Source organism: Phocoena phocoena, chromosome 1, assembly GCF_963924675.1.
Source record: "Phocoena phocoena chromosome 1, mPhoPho1.1, whole genome shotgun sequence".
In the NCBI taxonomy this organism is placed as follows: Eukaryota; Metazoa; Chordata; class Mammalia; order Artiodactyla; family Phocoenidae; genus Phocoena; species Phocoena phocoena.
This window is the reverse complement of record NC_089219.1, coordinates 28862902-28885946: the sequence shown is the minus strand read 5'-3', so window position 1 is coordinate 28885946 and position 23045 is coordinate 28862902. Positions and strand designations below refer to the sequence as shown.

Sequence of the window (23045 nt, the reverse complement as noted above, 5' to 3'; positions counted from 1 at the left end):
GGTATACAGCAAAGTGATTCAGTTATACATATATATACATTCTTTTTTATATTATTTTCCATTATGGTTTATCACAGGATACTAAATATAGTTCCCTGTGCTATACAGTAGGGCCTTGTTGTTTATCCATTCTATATATAATAGTTTGAATCTACTAGTCCCAAACTCCCAATCCATCACCCCTGCCACCCCCAGCAACCACAAGTCTGTTTTCTATGTCTGTGAGTCTGTACCTGTTTTGTAGATAAGTTCATTTGTGTCATATTTTTGATTCCACATTAAGTGATACCATATGGTATTTGTCTTTCTCTTTCTGACTTACTTGACTTAGTAGGATAATCTCTAGGTCCATCCATGTTGCTGCAAATAACATTATTTCATTCTTTTTTATGGCTGAGTAGTATTCCATTGTAATATATACCACATCTTCTTTATCCATTCATCTGTTGATGGACATTTAGGTTGTATCCATGTCCTGGCTATTGTAAATAGTGCTGCAATGAACACTTGAGTGCATGTATCTTCTTTTTTTAAAAAAAATATTTATTGGGCTTCCCTGGTGGCACAGTGGTTGAGAGTCTGCCTGCCGATGCAGGGGACACGGGTTCGTGCCCTGGTCTGGGAAGATCCCACATGCCACGGAGCGGCTAGGCCCGTGAGCCATGGCCGCTGAACCTTGGCGTCCAGAGCCTGTGCTCCACGACGGGAGAGACCACAGCAGTGAGAGGCCCGCGTACTGCAAAAATAAATTAAAAAAATATATATTTATTTAATTTATTTATTTTCTCTACTTTTTTGGCTGTGTCGGGTCTTAGTTGAAGCATGTGGGATCTTTTGTTGCAGCGTGCAGGTTTTCTCTCTCTAGTTGTGGCACACGGGCTTCTCTCTAGTTGTGGTATGCTGGTTTTTCTTTCTCTAGTTGTGGCGCACAGGATCCAGAGTGCATGGGCTCTGTAGTTTGTGGCATGCAGGCTCTTTCATTGAGGTGTGAGAGCTCAATAGTTGTGGTGCACAGGCTTAGTTGCCCTGCGGCATGTGGGATCTTAGTTCCCCGACCAGGGATTGAACCCATGTCCCCTGCATTGGAAAGCAGATTCTTTACCACTGTACCACCAGGGAAGTCCCTCATGTACCTTTTTTTTTTTTTTTTTTTACTGAATTCCCTCACTTCCTTTCCTTCTTTTTAAAAAATTTATCTATCTACCTATCTATCTATCTACCTATCTATCTATCTATCTGTCTGTCTGTCTATCTTTGGCTGCTTTGGGTCTTTGTTGCTGTGTGTGGGCTTTCTTTAGTTGTGGTGAGCAGGGGCTACTCTTTGTTGCGGTGCACGTGCTTCTCGTGGTGGCTTCTCTTGTTGCGGATCACGGGCTCTAGGCACGCGGGCTTCAGTAGTTGTGGCTCACAGGCTCTAGAGCGCAGGCTCAGTAGTTGTGGCACACGGGCCTAGTTGCTCTGCGGCATGTGGGATCTTCCCAGACCAGGGCTCGAATCCGTGTTCCCTGCATTGGCACGTGGATTCTTAACCACTGCACCACCAGGGAAGCCCCCCACATGTATCTTTTGTATTTATAGTTTTCTCTGGGTATATGCCCAAGAGTGGGACTGCAGGATCATATAGCAACTCTATTTTCATTATTATTTTTTTAATTAATTAACTAATTAATTAATTATGGCTGCATTGGGTCTTCATTGCTGCATGCAGGCTTTCTCTAGATGCGGTGAACAGGGCTACTCTTCGTTGCTGTGTGAGGGCTTCTCATTGCGGTGGTATCTCTTGCTGTGGAGCATGGGCTCTAGGCATGCAGGCTTCAGTAGTTGTGGCACGTGGGCTCAGTAGTTGTGGCTTGCAGACTCTAGAATGCAGGCTTGGTAGTTGTGGTGCATGGGCTTAGTTGCTCCGCGGAATGTGGGATCTCCCGGACCAGGGCTAGAACCCATGTCCCCTGCATTGGCAGGCAGATTCTTAACCACTGCACCACCAGGGAAGTCTTGGCAACTCTATTTTTAGTTTTTTGAGGAACCTCCATACTGTTTTCCATAGTGGCTGCACCAGTTTACTTTCCCACCAACAATGCATAAGAGTTCTCTTTTGAACCCTCCTACACCGTTGGTGAGAATGCAAATTGGTGCAGCCACTATGGAAAACAGTTTGGAGGTTCCTCAAAAAATTAAAAACAGAAATACCATATAATCTACCAGTTCCATTTATGGGTATTTATCTGAAGAAAACAAAAACACTAATTCAAAAAGTATGCATCACTATGTTCATTGCAGCAATATTTGCAATAGCTAAGATATGGAAACAACCTAAGTGTCCATCGATGGATAAATAGATAAAGAAATTGTGATATATATATATATATATGGACATTATGCTAAGTAAAATAAGTCAGACAGAGAAAGACAAATGCCATATATCTGGAATCAAAATGAATGAATGAAAAATAATTTAAAAAGCATGGTCAAAGATACAGAGAACAGATTGGTGGTTGCCAGAGGCAGGGGTGGGAGAAATGGGTGAACTGTTTTTGTTTTTACTTTAAATAAACACCACCACCACCACCCCCATGAAAAAAAAAAAAAGAAAACAGGAAGAGACTAAAAGCAAGGGGAGCAATTAGGAGGCTGCTGCACTAGTGCTGGTGTGAGATGATGAATGTATGAAGTATGAAAATGGCAGTGGTAAAGGAGAAAAGAGACAGGTTAGCTCATACGTTAGCAAATATTTATCATTTTTCAGACACTGTGCAAGATTTTGGGGATAAAGTTCAAATTACTACCAAATACTACCTCCTCCCAGGGAAGTCCGGATCTTAGCTGTTTTAATTAATCTAATGAGAACAGACTAAATGAGGGCACCCAGGACAGGAAAGTAATAATGAGAACTTGAACTAAGCAGGGGAGGTGAGGATAAGAATAAGAGATAGGGGCTTCCCTGGTGGCACAGTGGTTAAGAATCCGCTTGCCAATGCAGGGGGCATGGGTTCGAGCCCTGGTCCGGGAAGATCCCACATGCCACGGAGCAACTAAGCCTGTGCGCCACAACTACTGGGGCTACGCACTAGAGCCCGTGAGCCACAACTATTGAGCCCGCGCACCTAGAGCCCACGCTGCACAACAAGAGAAGCCATGACAATGAGAAGTCCGTGCATTGCAACAAAGAGTAGCCCCCGCTCGCCACAAGTAGAGAAAGCCCACGCACAGCAACGAAGACCCAACACAGCCAAAAAAGAAAAAAAAAGATTAAGAGATAGGTCTTAGACTAAGAAGATAGATTCTGTAGAGTTCAGGGATTCCATTAGATAAGGGTGGCGGGTGAGAGGGTACAATCAAAAATAACTTCAAGATCTGGAAATCAGGAGAAAAGTTGTATCTGTAAAAAGAGATTTCAAAGTCATAAATATTACTTGAACTTAAATTTTTTTTCTTTTTGGCTGTGCTGCACAGCCTGCAGGATCTTAGTTCCCTGACCAGGGACTGAACCCAGGCCCACGGCAGTAAAAGAGCTGAGTCCTAACCACTGGACTGCCAGGGAATTCCCTGAACTTAAAATTTTAAAAGGTGGGTGGGGGCTTCCCTGATGGAGCAGTGGTTGAGAGTCTGCCTGCCGATGCAGGGGACACGGGTTCGTGCCCCGGTCCGGGAGGATCCCACGTGCCGCAGAGCGGCTGGGCCCGTGAGCCATGGCCGCTGAGCCTGCCAGCGCATCTGGAGCCTGTGCTCCGCAACGGGAGAGACCACAACAGTGAGAGGCCCACGTACCGCAAAAAAAAAAAAAAAAAAAAAAAAAAGGTGGGTGGAAGAAGAACGAAACCTAGAAAAAACAGAAGGGTAAGATGACAGGTAGGATAAAATGTGTAGTGGAAGCCAAATGGTAGACGGTTTTGATGAGTGCATGATTATAACAGAGTCAGAAGTTACAGAGATCAAGGAGCAATAACGGTGGGGCAGAAGGCAGTCTGCTGTAAGTTGAAGAGGAAGTAAGTGTAGTCTTTTTTGTTCTTAATGTAAACTTTTTATAGAAGTAAATATATAGAGAGAAAAATTCATGTACCATCCATGTAGACTGATGAATTTTTCACAAAGAGAATATACCCATGAAACCAGCACCCAAATCAAGAAACTAAACGTTAACTGCAACCACAAAGCCCCTTTGTGCCCTCTCAGGGTCACTACCCTACCTGCCACCCTGCTGCCTGTAACCTGACTTTTAACATCATAGATTAGTTTTGCTTGTTTTTGAAGTTTATAATGTATGTACCCTTTGGGTCTAGCTTCTTTGATTTGACATTGTGAAATTCATACATACTGTTGTATCATTCTTACTGTTGTATAAATCACATTTGTATAGTTATTTATCCAATCTGCTGATCATGGGCATTTGAACTGTTTGTACTGATAGTTTTTGTATTGACCATTATGACCAGTGCTACTATGAATATTAACATACTATCTTTTGGTGAACATAGATATGCATTTCTGTTGGCTATCTTGGAGTGGAAATCCTGGTCATAGAGCATACATATATTTAAGTTTAGTAGATAATGCCAGCCAATTTTAAAAAATGTTCACATTAATTTACACACCTACCAGGAGAGTATAAGAGTTCCAGTTGCTCTATATCCTTAATACTGTTTGTCTTTTAAAATTTTAGCCATTTTGGTGAGTGTGTTTAGGCTATCCTTTTAACAACAGTTTGGTGACAAATGGTAGAAAGACAGTACCTTAAAGGAGAACAGCAGGAGCAAGGAACTGTATTTTAGGATGGGGATAACTATAAGCTAAGGGAATGGAATCAGAAGCTTAAAGGAGACTGAAGATATACGAAAGAGGGTAACTGGTGAACTAATGCCAACTTAAGGCAGGCAAGAGCGAATGAGAACAGTTCTGCAGGTTGACCCTTTTTCCTGTGGGAAAGGAGGGAAGAAAGTAGGCATGACTGACAATGTAATTTCTTAGTGAGAAAAAAGGAAGGGGTCATGTGCTGAGTGTTGGGGCAAAAGACCAAGTTAGGAACCCAAAGAAAATGGTAGAGAGAGCTAATTAAAGTGGAGTCAAAGGAATGTTAAATCACAGTGAAGGACATCTTCGAAGTTTGGGAGATTCATATTAGGAAGTTATAATTTAGGATGCTGCCCACTCCTCAACAGGTACATTTATGTCTTCAGAAGAATTTCCTTTGGTAGGTCAGAGGGGTCGCATGCTCTACCCGGTTAATGTGTTTCTAACAGTATGGTAAGTAGGATTTTTTTTTCCCTGCTGTCCTAGAATTTCAACTAAGGTCCAAAGCAGGGGACTAAAGGAGCTAAGCATCTTACATTCTGAAGAGCTACCAACCTTTGGAGTCAGCTACCCTCCCTCAAGGGCTCACCGAGAGGAGACAGTTCAGGACAGGTCTTACCATCAAATCCCGGGCTCTGGCCTCTTCTCACCTTACCCCTATCCTCTCAATATAGGAAGAGATTGAGAGTTTTGTGAAAATACAGAATTTCAGTTGTGAGGAAAGGCACTCTCTCTCCCCTAAAGACATGTAAGGGGCACTCCAAGAGAATGAGTTGTGAAGATGAGAGCCTGTTAGAAAGGGAGAGACTATCCCATCTCATTCCCCAACTGGATTATTCCTGAGTTCAGAGTCCATAGGCCCACTCTCCCAACTCCATACAGCTAGAGCGATGAGAGCTCTTGGAAGCAGTTCTGGGAGTCTAAAAAAATGAAGTTGAGTAGAGAAGGAGGGGCCATGGAGCCATGCAATGCGATATCTAACCTAAAGAAGGGGTCTATACCACAGATGGGGCTAAAGAAGGACACTGCTGCCCTTTGAGGGTTCTCAGCTCCATGGAGGCTAAGGGATTAGAAAGAATCAGAATGGACTAGAGAAAGACTTGTGTCATCTCCCCACTACTGACATTCTGGCAGCCAGCAGTACCAGATGAGTTAGAGTCCTAGGAGGAGGAGGGGAAGGAGGTATCTCAGAGGCAGGCCATGGTCCCCTCCCCTACTCAAAAACACTGGGACCAAAGCTCTAGAGCCTGTCTTGGGCAGGTGGAGGGTAGAAGGGAAAAGCCAAGCTTTAATTTTATTTGTAAATTTAAGTTTTAAAAATGAATGGGAATTTTATCTCAAAATAAAATGGGGAGGGGAGGAAATGGAACTAAGCTGTAAACACCAATATGACCAACATAAATGTCAAGAAGTTACGGAATTTGGCCAAAATGTTGTTAAAGGATCTGTTGTTCACTGGTAAAGTTAAAAGTAGTGATACAAAAAAATTATCTCATACTGGTTAGGAATGAGTCGATTTTAATTTTAGCTGTTAAAAAATAAGACTCCTCCTTTTGATCTCAGAGAAGTTAGAAAAGTCTAATAAAGCTGGGAAGACATGTAAAAGAACGGTCTTTGGGGACCTCCCTGGTGGCACAGTGGTTAAGAATCTGCCTGCCAATGCAGGGGACATGGGTTCGATCCCCAGTTTGGGAAGATCCCACATGCCGTGGAGCAACTAAGCCTGTGTGCCACAACTACTGAGTCTGTGCTCTAGAGCCCGTGAGCCACAACTACTGAGCCCGTGTGCCACAACTACTGAGCCCATGCGCTGCAACTACTGAAGCTCGTGCACTCTAGGGCTCATGTGCTGCAACTACTGAGCTTGCATGCTGCAACTACTGAAGCCTGCACGCCTAGAGGCTGTGCTCTGCAACAAGAGAAGCCATGGCAATGAGAAGCCCGCACACTGCAAGGAAGAGTAGCCCTCACTCACTGCAACTAGAGAAAGCCCAGAAAGTCCCTGTGAAATATTCCTGGTTATTTGCTGACTAGAGCAAAGTTTCAATTTGGTGTCCCCCCAAAATATTGGTCCCTAAAGTTTCTGGTTAAATACATTGGAGAAACAGTCCTGTCTTGAAAATTCATAACAACCATTTGCATATCAATGGTATCCAAAAGTTCTATAGTAAAAAAACAATCTGTTTGACCAGCATTTCTAAAATTTATGTGAATAGAGAACCTTTTTTCCCCCTCCATTATATTAACTAAAAAGTCATAGCAGTAGGGTTCCTTGGGATACATGGAGAGAAACTTAAGGTTAAAATATGTACTCGAATGATAATAGATTTTATCTCAGAAGGTACTTTTAACTTTGTTTTGCTGACTGTTACCACCCACCATGAAAATGTACCACATTGACTGTAAACAGAAGCAGTTATAAGAACATATATAAATGAGTAGGACAATAATTTTAAAGCCCTAAGAGTGAAACTGGGGTTAGTGTATGTGGGACATATAAAGCTTTAAGATTCAGATATACAGTTAGGTACATCTTCCTGAAATTTCTATTTTAATCAATGGCAAGTAAACTAAAATAGTTTTGGGCTACATTCTCTCAGGTATCCTGCGAATGTGGATTCACTCTCTGCTGCTGGAAAGTTTGAGAAGCTCTGAATTACAGCTTATGTTTTACTAAGTATAGCTAACAAATGAACAAAAAGATTTTCTGAAAAATAAGAAACGACTTAGAATTATTTAACTGAAACTTAAAGCTGTAATTCTACAACTAAACTCTTTCACATGCTCAATATCTGCCAGTAAGTGTCAAAGTTTTCTATGAAGTATTATTATCAAAAAGAATATATCAAAGGAACAATCAGGTATTTTAGAGTTTTTTGAAGTTTTGCATTAAATTAAGGACATAGTTAGGGAGATGCCTTCTATTAAAACACTTATATTCTGGTACTTTCATAGAAATAAGTCCCTCTCAAGGTGAGAAAGGGGATATGATTTAGTTACTGAAAGTTTCATTCTAATTTCACGTGGAAACAATCTGACGTGTAGAGAAGAATATTTCTTTCTCTCTTTTCTGAGATTTAAAAAATATGCCTAAGAACAGAAGTTCCTGAATAAAAACATTTCACCCAAAGTATAGGCTTACCTGTATTCCAGCATGGCTACAGAGGTAAAAATCAAACTCATATGGGTGTGTAATGTCTGTATCAACTGTTGTTCCAGCTGGGATATTGCCACTTCTTCCGACCTAGATTGTTTGGTCAAAGTTTAAACAAACAAGACAAAGGTAAAGAATGTGTCTGAAAGCACTTTTAAAAAGATATAAATACATAGGCTGATCCCATGTTTCACTATTTTCGGCTTGAAATATTACTTAAGCAGGCATTAAGAGCAGACCTTATTCTAGTCCTAGTTCCTATTCTTAAATGTTGCTGAAAGTGAAAGCTGATAACAAAGTTATTAGTTTCTACTGATGCTTAGCTGGTAGTTGATCGTAATACGGGTAGAAAACTTTAAAATTTTTTTAAAAAAAAGTTACGTTAAGTGCTCCAATTTATGATGTCTGTGCAGAGCAGGTACTCTTGAATGTGCAGTTTCATGAAAATTAGCATTTTTCTCAGAGAACCCTATATTTTTAGAGGGAAAGAATGCTGACCACAGCATCAACTAGAGTCACCATTTGTTAACCATTTATATGCCAGGTACTTTACATACCTTATTTCTAATCCTCATAATCCTGCAAGTTAGGTATTATTCCCATTTGTCTGGGGGGAATCTACAGCTCAGGAATACAAAATAACTCACCCAATAGTATACAATAAAGGGCAGAACTGAGAGTCAAACATGGAAATGACTGCAAAGGCCCTATTTCTTTTATTTTATATTAGCAGTTTCAACATCTTGTAAGAAAACAGACACCGTGATTTTCTCTGAGTAATACATGATGTAAATGAAAAAGTTCGAAACTCCTGATAATGAAAGTCTCCTAATAAAACACTTTAAATGCATATACATACTTACCTCTACCTCCTTATCCCTAACATATTTAAAATCATTAATTGTAAGTCGAGGTTTACAAGGCTAACAAATCAGAGACTCTTTTACTGACTCAGACATTATTTCTGCTGTGTGAGGGACTGTTACCAGGTGGTGGCTGGAGTTATATCTGTGTGGACCAAGCAGCTAGCTTCACCAAATCACAAAATAAAGAAAACAGTTCATAAACTACTAAGTTATGCCTATTCTTAACACACAAATCTCCTAATTAATATACATTTAAAAGTTTTATTCTCTTTAGAGAGGCGGCAGAATGCCTGGGTTCATACCAGAGCTCCACCAGTTTCTAGTCATGAAATCTAGGGCACAGTATTTTCCTCTCTGTGCCTATTTCCTCATTTATAATTATCTCTCATCTATTATGATTAGTAGATTTAGAGCAAAGATGAAAGAGAAGCAAACAAATGAAGGAAAGGCACAATTAAACATCAATTGCAAGAAATCATTAAATCTAACTTAGGTTTTCCTGATCTAACTTTTGAAGAAACCTTCGGTTTTCTAGGTACAGAAATGTAATTTGGGGCACAGGTCTTTAACAACATGGAGGCCAAAGTAAAACTATCATTACTGCTATTAGAGATGTGGTATAGGACAGTGATTAAGAATACTCTGGAGCCAGATTGCCTATTTTGAGTCCTAGCTCTACCAATTTAACCTCCATGTGCCACAGTTTCCTACTGTGAAAAATGGGGATAATAATAAGTACCTCATAGTGTTGTTTGTGAGGGTTAAATGAGTTAAATTTATAAAAAATATCCAGAACAGTGCCTGCCATTATGCCCTCTTTTTCTCTATCACTACCACCATTACCACCACTCTACAACTAGGTAACCTCCACTGAGTGCTTAGCATGTGCCTAAGCACCGTTCTAAGTACACTACACATTTTAATTTAAAAAAAAAACCCTTTCAAAAACCCAAATAAGGCAAATATTAATATTATCCAAACCTTGCTCAGAAAGAAACCGGCACAGAGATGTTAAGTTACTTGCCCAAAGCTACACAACCAGTGTAATCAAAGACCAAATATGTACCAAAGACAAGACACACTCCTTTCTTTTTCAGTCTTTTCTATTGATCCTCTTTCCCAAGGGGACACTGACCCTTGTACTCCTCAGATTTCTCTGCTCTAAGGTTTACAGGATGGGGGCAGAGCACTGAAAATGAAAGTTAGTTTGCATGAATTTTCACTAATCACTCTAGAATGTCCCTAGCTTGTAAAATTAATTTTAATTTTTACAAGATATTTAAAAAATAGAACATACCTTTTTTCTTCTGAACATTTAAGGAAAATATGAATAAAAAGAACACTTTTAAAACTATGAGTTTCTTCACAACAACAAAAAAGTATAATGGGATTTTGAACATTTGGAGTGTTACTAGAAATTCTAGAAAGTTAAAAATTAACTTATTTTGATGCTCCTATACTCATAATCAATCTGCTTTGCTGTAACCTACTACTATATATCAGAAACTCTGCTGTTGGCAGAGAGCCTTTGTTAAGTGCTCTATGAACTATGTTAGATAACCTTTGCTTATAATAGTATTACAATAAATGTAAGATTACCCTTTCAGTCCTATCAGCACAAAATAATCGAGTGTGATGTCTCTTCTGAACTACAATGTAAGTTATTCCAGGTTGATAGTCTTTCTCCAAACTGATGCAGGCTTCTCGAATTGCTAGTAGTTCATAATATAATACCTAGAGAAGATGAAATGGAAAGATTTGATCTAGTCAGTTGTTCTCCTACACATACTTCAAAGTAAGACAATGATTTAGACTTAGAATTTCTTAAATTCATCACCTCACAGCTAATTACACTTCTCTATTCCATTTTAACTATTATCAGAGCATGGTCTTAGCGATCAAGGCTTACATATCCAGTAAATATTTTAAAAGGGAAAATCTAAGGAAGTATCAAAATTTGACTTTAGGAACTCTCAATTAAGGCTTCTAACTTCAGAACTAGACACCATATTATAAACACAGTATCTGATTTAACCACAGTATGATGAGAATCCCAGGCAACCAACCTGCCTAAACTGCCCCTCTGAAACACCATCCCGATAAAAGATGATACGAGTAGGTTTGAACCGAGTTGACTTATAAAACTGAATGAGAAGTTCTCGGACCATGGAGGCAAGGTCCTGGATGATCTCCTGTCGGGGTCTCTGAACTCTTACTGTAGCACAGTATCTGCTTGGGTGGGCATCCATACTACCTACAACCTAGGTTGAAAAAAGTAAAGAAAACATAGAAATTAAGGTATTCAAAACTATATGAATATGAATTTTACCATAAAAAAGTTGAAAAAAGAAGGAAAAGGATTTCATTTAAATTTGTATTTTATTATAACCATAACTATTTATCACAGTTCATTTTGAAAGTAATAAAAATAGATAATTCCAGTGAAGAACAAAATAAAAGACACAGTCTAGGGTCAAAAACTATTTTCCCATAAGTAGGCTGTACTTTATATTTAACAATTTGGTTCTAATTTACAGATGTTGCTGGTAAACCTAAATATTAGTAAGGATAGAAGGACAAAGAGATGTACATAGAGGAAGGAGATAAATAAAAAAGAAGGTCCATTCAAACTCTTAATTTCTCTTTATAGCTCTTACAGTTTAGCAAACTATCCCAGAAGCCATATTCAAGATGACTTTGGCATTACCTTAAGAACTCTTATGCTTCATAAATTTTAAATCTTGGTTTTGAGAGTAGCTATCTTAATTTTTTCTCTCTGTGTCTTAATACTGTTATGTGATTGGAGCAGACGGAACTCTGAAGCACGAACGTTTAAGTTCTCCTTGACTGTAGTCACTCATAGATCTACTGAAGCATGATCACTGGAACCAGAATATTTAAAAGTATTCACACATCACTGATCAGAGCCTGGACCAAGAACCAGCTGGTTATTCTACCTCCAGCTTCTCTTTCTTCCAGGGTAGTATCTACAATAAAGTCATGCTTCAAAAATGGACCTCTGCACCTCCATGTTCACTGCAGCATTATTTACACAGCCAAGACGTGGAAACAACCTAAGTGTCCATTGATGGATGAATGAATAAAGAAAATGTGGCACATACATACAATAGAGTATCATTTGGCCATAAAAAAGAATGAAATCTTGCCATTTGTGACAACATGAATGAACCCTGAGGGCATTATGTTAAGTGAAATAAGTCAGATGAATACCATATGATGCCACTTATATGTGGAATCTAAAAACAAAAAACAAACAAAAAATCCCAACTGAGTTCACAGATACAGAGAACAGACTGGTGGTTGCCAGAGGGGTGGGGTATGGGTGAAATGGCTCAAAAGGTACAAACTTCCAGATGTAAAATAAATAAGCCATGGGGATGTAACGTACAGCATGGTGACTATAGTTAATACTGTACTGCATATTTGAAAACTGCTAAGAGAGTAAATCTTAAAAGTTCTCAGCACTTGCAATTCAGGGGACGCCAGTTTGATCCCTGGTCAGGGAAATAAGATCCCAACATGCCTTGGGGCAACTAAGCCTAGGTGCCACAACTAGACAGCCCTCACGCTGCAACTACAGAGCCCACGCACTCTGAGCCCATGCGCCACCAGGAAAGATCCTGTGTGCCACAACTAAGACCCGGAGCAGCCAAAAAAAAAAAAAAAAAAAAGTTCTCCCCATAAGAAAAAACTTTTGTTAACTATGTATGGTGACAGATGTTAACTAGACTTATTGTAGTGATCATTTCACAATATATATGAATATCAAATTATGTTATACACCTGAAACTAAAATAATGTTATATGTCAATTATATATCAATTAAAACATAAATAAGTAAAACCACACTATTTCAAAAGTGTACCTAAATTCCTGTCAGTAATTTAAACATCTTATTAGAAACCAAGATATGGAAAATTCTTACATTTCTCTTCAGTCTTAGATCAGATTAGAAAATAACCAAGAGTTTTTTAAAAAGTGAGCTACAACTTGTCTACTTCTTTAGGTACATGGAATTGTATCTGCTTTTTAAAATCTTCTCTAAGTAAAAAAAAGAAAAAAAGGAACCTGACCATTTCTTTTCCACTGCTAAAAATAAATCCATACCCCCTCTGATGGCAAAAAAAGCCTTACAAAATCTTACAGGCCTCACAGTCTGCTATACTACATTCCAATTCCCTGCATTTGGAATTCCTCAACACACCAGATTTTTGCAATTTTAATTTACATCACTATCATGGTAGTATCTATTATACTATATGGCATTTATTACTTACATTGTTTCTCACACTAGTCTTTAAGTTCTTGGGAATAGAAGATATATAGCAAAAATAATCAAATTCTATTTACAAGACCTCTGATAATTATAAAAGAAAGTGAATATTTGGTAGAAATGGATTTAGCAAAAAAGGACAATGACAACCCAGAAGTCCAAAAGAATTTAAATGTGCTTAAACTTCCTTGGAAAACAACCCTAAAATAGCAAATCCAAAGTAAGTCTTTAGAAATTTTGTATTATTTTATCTTCTCTAGGAACATTTTAATGAATATCAGAGATTGCTCAATACTACCTCTAGGACACTTGAAATGTACACAATTTATGCACAACATTAAGAATACAAGGAAATATAATTTATTAATAGATAAAAGTCAATTTTCTTCATTAATGAAAAGAGGTTTGGAAAAATAAGTGAAAAATTTAATATTACTATCATTTTCAAGGAAAGATTAAGATTTATCAGATTTTTAAAAGTAAAGATTATAATGAATGATAGAAAAAATATATAAAAAGTCTTACAGTTTAATTTCTGAAATTTATCAAGTATGCCTAAAATATGTTGACATTTTCAAAATGTTGGCATTTGTTAAAATCAAGCAATTTTCTTTCTTTCTTTCTTTTTTTCAACATCTTTATTGGAGTATAATTGCTCTACAGTGGTGTGTCAAGCAATTTTCAAGTTGGGTAAAATATCATCTGGCTTTATGAAATTTATAAGAAATACACTTTTGAACTGACACAGAAAGGTTACAAATATAAAGGTGGGCAAAAGATAGAACAGGCAGATGTTAAAAGTAAGAGGAGCAGTAATAAAGAATTCAAGTGCAAAGTATAAAACTGGACAAAGATGAGATATTTTATACTGAAAAAATTGCAATCCAGCAAACTTATATGTAATGCATCTTTCTGTAACAAAGACACTACTGAAATATATAAACAAACTCTGAATTACAAAAAGTAACTGAAAATAAACAACCATGGAGAGGTCAAAGAGACAAATTAAAGTAGGATACAGAAGAGTTGAGTAATATAATTAATAAACTTGATTTAATAGATATATACAGAACTTGCAGCTTCCAAACCAGAGAATAATCATTCTTTTCAAAAACCCAAAGAACATCTGAAAGTTGGCTCTGCATAGATCTACATATAGATATATATCTTTATAAAACTTTATAAACATATTTTTTAAACTTTGTATTTATAAAAGTTGGTTTCAAAGAAAATGTAATTAAAATTCAAAAAGTTAAAATCAAAATGTTGATCTTTGTCTAAACTTTAGATAAGATAAACCTGTCTAAAGATACGCACAGCAGCAATAGAAGGCTTCTTCCCATCACCAGCTGGTGGATGAGTGACATCTGCTCCCAAAAAGATCACTGGTTGCTGGAACACAGAAGGTCTTAAACACAGTTTTAAAAAGAGTTAGATCATTTTTTTCATTATTCTTTTACCTATTTCACACAACTGCAAGTTGCTGGCATAGCACAGAGGAGGTCCATTAGAGACAACTTCATAGGCTTGAACTACTGACAGCTTTATTCTCTTAAATCATGAATCTCTAGTAAGAGAAGTATTCAGAGAAGTTTTCTGCCTTAAGCAGCGGTGCTGGTGGTTGAAAAGGTCAACTGCTCCTAGCATTCTTAATAGGCATAAAATGATAAACTTCTTCATATTAATCCACTGATTTGTATCAATAATTCTTTAACCTACTTACATTTTAAGCCAATGTAATCTCTCAAGGAGATAAAGAATTATTAAACCACATTGGAAGGGATTATGGGACTCTACTACTCCCCCGCCTCTGACCAAAAGTATAAAATTTGAGTAACATACATTTAATAGTCATAAACTAGCTAGCAGTTCATTTTATTTTAAAACTGTATCCTTTAAGATTCAAATGACTCTTAGTTCTTGGAGTTGTTGATAAAATTCTATATTCATGTCATTTATGAATCTCATATTTAATAGGGATGGGAAATAGAGGCAGTATGGAAAAACAGGAAAAAAAGAGCTTCTGTGTCAACAAGATATTTAGTTTTTTAGAGCCCTAGTTGCTTCAACTATTAAAAGGAAACCTGTTGTTCAATTCTCCAAATAACAGCCTCTTCCCCATCACCCTATTTCTAGGTCATTACGTGTCATACTTCCTAAGAGCTCTTAGACATGATGGTGATATAACAGTAACATCTGTTGTCCCACTGACTCCACCAGGAGTTGATATGGCTTCCTTAATTGATTTACTTAATTGACATGCCCCCCCATCCAACTCCACCCAAAGCCCCTAAAGGAGGGAAGAAAGGCTTCCCTCACTTTCTAGGTGAGTGAGTTGCCTCATGACACCAGCTTGAAGATGACTACCAAACAATGAGAAAGTTCTTCAAGCTGGGCTCTCCAGTGAAAAATAAATAAAATTCTCAATACTTTCTAGCCAGGGACGAGGTACTTTGCATATTAAATGAAAATGGAGATGGGAGGGGATTTTTCATAAAAAAATCTTGTAAATTTTGCCAATCAAAACTCTTAAGTTTTTGCCAAAATGTCTACTTATCTCCCTTGGCAGGAATCATCAAAGCTGTCTCTTACACAGGTGTTAGATATGGCAATACAGAGAAAAATTAATATTTTATTAGGTGATTAGCTTATCTTACCTTTGATGAGGTACAAGAATATTATTGATCCCTCCAAGTTTAACATTTATCTTTAGGCACAGGTTTGAGAGAGTTTGAGGGGATGTTTTTATTACATTCTTGACTTGAACACACTGTGTAGCCATACCCAAAAGTGTATCTCCAACACGTTTCACCTCCGCTGTGGAACAAATACAAATACCTCTGGTTATAAAAAGGCAAATTTTACTGAAAATTAAGCTGCTATGTATGTTTCCCCTTGTGAAATACACCACTGTATTACAGGATACCAAAACTTATACCAATACTAAAACAATGCTATTAAAATTTAAAGTATACTGCCTTTATTTATTTATTTTTTTCCAGCCATGCTGTGCGGCTTGTGGGATTTTAATTCACCGACCGGGGACTGAACCCGAGCCCTCTGCAGTGAGAGCGCGGATCCTAACCACTGGACCGCCAGGGAATTCCCTATACTGCCTTATTTGATTATATAAATGTGCAGAGTTTTGAGGGCATTCAAGAGTGCAATTAGTGGGACTTCCCTGGTGGTCCAGTGGTTAAGAATACGCCTTCCAATGCAGGGACGCAGGTTCGATCCCTGGTGGAGGAACTAAGATCCCGTGCGGCAACTAATCCTGTGCGCCGCAACTACTGAGCCCATGTGCTCTGGAGCCTGCGTCTGCAGGCCACAACTAGAGAAGCCCTCACGCTGCAATGAAGACCGAGCGCACCAAAATTAAAAAAAAAAAAAAAAAAAGAGTGCAATTAGTAATATACTGTCTATCTTAAATGTTTTAACTTGATATCTAGCCAATTAAAATAAACCAGATCTTTTGAATGAACTGTTTCCAGCATTTGTGAAAACTGTGTTCTACAATATACAACTATAAAATATGAAAAATAATCCTAAAAAATAAAGTATACTTACTGCCTTGAAGATTAGCTTAAGTATTTAGTGATAATTTTTTCCAGTTTTCTTCATATATAAGGAAGCATACTTTTGTCTTCACGAAAATAGTATAACCACAATAACCGAAAAACCAGAGAAAAATATCATATATAAACCCTTATTAGTATTTAATTGTACTCTCTTCCATAAGGTTCTCATTTGCATTATTTTAATGCAGTTATAATCACAGTATACTTATAGCTTTCAATCTGATTCTCTAAACTTTAATTTAGAAATATAGAGGATTACTGTATAAAGGTTTTTATCCTGTTCCTTTCCTTATCCTGTTTCCTGTTCCTCTCCCCCTCTCTGCCGTTGTAACTACCGTAAAGAGTTCGGTGTCCATAACTTCTTTTTTTTTGCAGTACGCGGGCCTCTCACTGTTGTGGCCTCTCCCGTTGCGGAGCACAGGCCCTGGACGCGCAGGCTCAGCGGCCATTGCTCACGGGCCTAGCCGCTCCGCGGCACGTGGGATCTTCCCGGACCGGGGCACGAACCCATGTCCCCTGCATCGGCAGGCGGACGCTCAACCAGTGCGCCACCAGGGAAGCCCCATAACTTCTTATATATAACACATGGAAAACACTTTTAAACAAAAATTGAGAATATACTATACACTCTATTGTGTAACTTGTCATATTCACTTAATAATATAGTATGTTCTGAATGCCAATATATAGATGCCCTTATTATTTATAACAACAGCAGTTACTCTGTTTTAAAATGCCATAAGGTATCTAACCACTACTCATACACCGACATATTTTTAACTTTTTCCAGGTTTCCATTATTTCAAACAATGCTATGAATAACATCCTTGTATATTTAACTTTCATCTGGTTGTATAACTATAGCTTCAGGATAAATTTCTACAGGTAGAATCGAGGGATCAGAGATATATATACCTAACATTTTTATAGATACTGAAAATTTGCCCTCTAAAAAGGTTTATTAATTCATTCAACAAGTATTTAATGAGCCACCTAATACATGCTAATACTGTGCGAAGCTCTGGATATACAATGTTAAGTCAAGAGAGACATTGTTCTTGCCCTCACAGAGCTTATAGTCTAGTCAGAGAAATAGCCATTAATTAAATAACTTCAAATTTAACATTGTAACTGTGAAACAACATAAAGGAGTGGTAACAAGGTGCTGTAAGAAAATAAAAGTGAGAGAATTTGACCTTGTCAGGGAGGTCAGGCAAAGCTTCCCCAAGGAAGGGATGTCTGAACTAAAATTCAAAAGAATGTGTGTTTACTTGGTAAAGGGTGGAAGATGGATTATGAGAAGCAATACAGGTAGAAGGAAGAGGATAAACAAAGAGTTTCTGTGGGGAAAAACAAGCATAAAGTGAGCTGAATTCTGAAGAGGTAAGAAGTCATGGATTAGGGGCTTCCCTGGTGGCGCAGTGGTTAAGAATCCACCTGCCAATGCAGGGGACATGGCTTCAAACCCTGGTCTGGGAAGATCCCACATGCTGCGGAGCAACTAAGCCTGTGTGCCACAACTACTGAGCGTGAGCTCTAGAGCCTGTGAGCTACAACTACCGAGCCCTCGTGCCAGAGCTACTGAAGCCTGCGCGCCTACAGCCCATGCTTCGCAACAAGAGAAGCCACCGCAATGAGAAGCTCGCGCATTGCAATAAAGAGTAGCCCCCACTCGCCACAACTAGAGAAAGCCTGTGTGCAGCAACGAAGACCCAACTCAGCCAAAAATAAAAAATAAATAAATTTATTTAAAAAAAGAGTCACGGATTAGAACATGCAAACCCTTGGAAGATAATCTTAAATATCAATTTTACCAATTGTTAAATGAAGAACTACTGAAGTGGGGGTGATAGGGAAGGGGATAAAATCAGATTTGTACTTGAAAATACCACTCTGGACATTAACTATAGCACCAACACACAAAAGATTAGAAGTCATCATTTCCATCTTCACAACAACAACAAAAAATCAATGACTGAAAATCAATGACTTGTCCTTGTCTTAGATCCATCAGAGAAAACTGCCACCCCCAAAACAGGTGAATACAGAGAATCACAGCCAAGATCAGCTTACTAGAAGCAGAAGCTGATGAAGCCATTAACTGCAGGAACAATTAAACACTGACTCCTGGGAATTCCCTGGTGGACTAGTGGTTAGAACTCCACACTCTCACCGCCAAGGACCTGGGTTCAATCCCTGGTTGGGGAACTAAGATTCCACAAGCTGTGCAGTGTGGCCACCAACCAACCAACCAACCAGCAAAACAAAACAACATGTACCAAAAAACCACACACACTAACTCCTATAACTCAATAAGAAAAAACCCAAACAATCCAAATAAAAATGACCATAGGACTTGAATAGACATTTCTCCAAAGAAGATCTACAAATGTTCAGCAAACACGTGAAAAGATGTTCCACATCACTAATCATTAGGAAAATGCAAATGAAAACCATAAAGAGATACAACTTCACACCCAATAGGATGGCTAAAATAAATAAGTAAGTATTGGCAAGAACGTGGAGAAACTGGAATCTTGTACACTGCTGATAGGAATGCAAAATGGTGCAGACTGTACAAAACAGTAAGGCAATTGCTCAAAAAACTAAAACAGAATTATATAATCCAGCAGTTTCACTTCTGGTAATATACCCAAGAAAAGTGAAAGGAAGGACTGGAACAGAGCTGTATACTCATGTTCAAAGCAGCATTATTCACAATAGCCCAAAGGTGGAACTAATCCAAGTACCCACTGATAGATGAATAGATAAACAAAATGTGTATATACATACAATGGAATATTATTCAGCCTTAAAAAGGAAGAAAATTCTGATACATACTATAACATGGATAAACCTTAAGGACATTATGCTTAATGAGATAAACGGTCACAAAAGGACAAATACTATATGATTTATTCAGTCAAATTCATAGAGACAGAAAGTAGAATATAGGTTTCTAGGGGTTGAGGGAGGGGAGATGGGGAGTTAGTGCTGAGTTTCAGTTAGGGATGATGAAAAAGTTCTGGAGATGGATGGTGGTGCTGGTTGTACAATACTGAATGTACTTAATGTCACTGAACTGTATACTTGTTAAAATGGTAAATTTTTTGTTTTATATATTAGTATATTTTACAACAAAAAAGGGGAAGAAAATTCTGATACATACTACAACATAGATAAACCTTGAGGACATTACCCTAAGTGAAATAAGCCAGAAACAAAGGGATAAGTATTGTATGATTCCATTTATATAAGTTACTAGAATAGGTAAATTCATAGAGACAGAAAGTAGAATAGAGGCTACCAGGTGTTGGTGGGTAGGGAAATGGGGTGTTACTATTTAATGGGTACAGAGTTTCTGTTTGAGATGATGAAAAAGTTCTGGAAACGGACAGTAGTTATGGTTGCACAATGCTGTGAATGTACTTAATGCCAGTGAATTGTGTACTTTAAGGTGGTTAAAATGGTAAATTTTATGTTATGTATATTTTATCACACATATACACAAAAACTTGTTTAAAAATAGTTAATTCAGGGGCTTCCCTGGTGGCAGAGTGGTTGAGAGTCCGCCTGCCGATGCAGGGGACACGGGTTCGTGCCCCGGTCTGGGAAGATCCCACATCCCGCGGAGCGGCGGGGACAGTGAGCCATGGCTGCTGAGCCTACGCGTCCGGAGCCTGTGCTCCGCAACAGGAGAGGCCACAGCAGTGAGAGGCCTGTGTACCGCAAAAAAAAAAAAAAAAAAAAAAAAAAAAGTTAATTCAGGAACACTCCTATGAAAACAGTACCTCAGAAGGAATGAAAACTACAATCAAAATTTGGCACCTGGGACTTCCCTGGTGGTCCAGTGGTTAAGACTCTGCGCTTCCACTGCAAGGGGTTCGATTCCTGGTGGGGGAACTAAAAGCCCGCATGTCACGCAGCGCGGCCAAAACAACAACAAAAAGACACCAAGTGACTGATTTATAGAAGGCATGACCTACACCAACATGAGACAAATGTAGAGGTCCCAAGGCTCTGGCAAAACAGGGCAGGACTACAGAAGAAACTGAAATACAGGCAGCAGCACTCAATAAACAAAAATTAAATTTAAAAAGTGGCAGATGATGAAAGAGTTTTTCTATGAAAAAAACAAATGGGATGACAGCTATAAAGGTGCTGTTTTTGAAAATAAGAATTCCAGAATGATTTAACACTTGAAACTATGTGAGTAGATAATTTGATTTATAAGTAAACATAAGCAAATAATTTTTTAAAAAGTGAAGGGGAAATATGACAAAAACTAAGGGAATCTGTTGACAGTAGACTTGCCTTGAAAGAAATGATAAAAGACATTTTTCAGAAAGAAGGAAAAGTATACAGGTTGGAAGTCCAGATCTATATATAAAAAAAAGGTCAGAGAAGGAATAAATAAAAGTAAAATAAAATCTTTTACTTTCTTATTCTTAACTGAACTAAGAGATACTGTTCAAAATAATAATAGCAACAATATATTGTGTGGTTACAACTTATGGATAGGTGAAATGAATGACAGAAATATTGTAAGGGGGAGGGAGGAATTGGGAATACTTTGTTATAAGGTATCTACACTATCTGTGAAGTGGTACAGAATTATGGAAAGCAAACTCAGATTAGTTGTAAATGCATACTGCAAACTCTAGGGAAACCATTAAAAGTAAAAAAAAAAAGTATAATTGATGTAAGAGAGAAAATGGAATAATATAAAATGCTCACTTAAAACCATAAAATGGAGGGGCTTCTCTGGTGGTGCAGTTAAGAATCCCCCTGCCAATGCAGGGGACATGGGTTTGAGCCCTGGTCCAGGAAGATTCCACATGTCGCGGAGCCTGTGCGCCACAACTGCTGGGCCTGCACTCTAGAGCCTGCAAGCCACAACTACTGAGCCCGCGTGCCACAACTACTGAAGCCTGTGCGCCTAGAGCCTGTGCTCCGCAACAAGAGAAGCCACCGCAACGAGAAGCCCGCGCACTGCAACAAAGAGTATCCCCGCTTGCCACAACTAGAGAACGCCCACGTGCAGCAACGAAGACCCAATGCAGCCAAAAATAGATAAATTTATTTTAAAAAAACCATAAAATGGAGAAAAAGAGGGGAAGATAAAATATAAGACCCAGGGACTTCCCTGGTGGCACAGTGGTTAAGACTCCACGCTCCCAATGCAGGGGGCCTGGGTTCGATCCCTGGTCAGGGAACTAGATCCCACTCGCATGCCGCAACTAAGAGTTCACATGCCACAACTAAGGAGCCTGCCTGCTGCAACTAAGACCCACCGCAACCAAAAAAAGAAGACCCAAACTACATGTTGCCTACAAGAAACCGATTCTAAAATAAAGTGATACAGAAAGATATACCATGCTAACACCAAGAAAAAGAAAACTGAAGTTGCTGTATTTTTTCACACAAAGTAGATTTCAGAACTAGGAAGATTAACAGGGATAAAGAGGGGTATTATATAATAATAAAAGGGTCAATTCTTCAAGAAGACAGGACAATCTTTAACATGTACGCAGCTAAGAAAAGAATGCCAAAACAAGTGAGGCAAAAACTGATAGAATTGCAAGGAGAAACAAACAAATCCACTATTATAGTGGAGACTTCAATGTACTTTCATCAGTAATTGACAGATCCAGCAGGCAGAAGATAAGTATATATTCAATAGCTGACTTGAACAATACCATCAATCAACTGATTCTAAGAGTCATTTATAAAATACTTCATTCAAAACAGCAGAATACACATTCTTCTCAAGCTCACATGTAACATTCATTAAGGAAGACCACATTATGGTCCTAAAACACACTTTAACAAATTTGAAAGAACAGAAATCATACAAAGTATGGTCCCAGACCACAGTGGAATTAAACTAGAAATCAATAATGGAAAGATAGCCAGGAAATCCCCAAATATCTATATATTAAACAATATAATTCTATGAGACATGGAAAGAAAAAGTCTTGAGAAATTTAAAAATATTTTGAACTAAATGAAAATGAAATACAACTTACCAAAATTAGTGTGATGCAGTGAAAGCAGTACTTAAGAGATAAATTTATGGCACTGAATGCAGAGAAGAAAGATCTAAAAATCAATAATCTATGTTTCTACCTTAGAACGATAAAGAAGAACAATATAGGCCTAGAACAAGCAGAAGGAAAAAAATCTTAATTAGAGCAGAAATCAATGAAATTGAAAATAAGAAATCAACAGAGGAAAATGAAGGAAACCTAAAAGCTAGTTCTCTGAAAAGTTCAAAGAAATTCATAAACCTCTAGCCAGACTAATCAAGAATAAAACAGACAACACAAATTATTAATATCAGAAATGAAAAAAGGGTCATTGGC

General features: G+C 38.1%; 1 protein-coding gene across 1 annotated transcript in view; it reads right to left on the bottom strand.

Annotated features, from left to right (window-relative positions):
- LOC136136074 (protein argonaute-3) overlaps window positions 1-23045 on the bottom strand; it is a 75329-nt gene that overhangs the window by 4328 nt on the left and 47956 nt on the right. Inside the window, exons 11-15 of the mRNA XM_065893943.1 lie at window positions 15760-15919; window positions 14420-14510; window positions 10875-11069; window positions 10408-10542; window positions 7931-8032 (exon numbers count right to left, since the gene is read on the bottom strand). Of these exons, the coding sequence (XP_065750015.1) occupies window positions 7931-8032; window positions 10408-10542; window positions 10875-11069; window positions 14420-14510; window positions 15760-15919 (683 nt within the window). The remainder of the gene's footprint in view (window positions 1-7930; window positions 8033-10407; window positions 10543-10874; window positions 11070-14419; window positions 14511-15759; window positions 15920-23045) is intronic.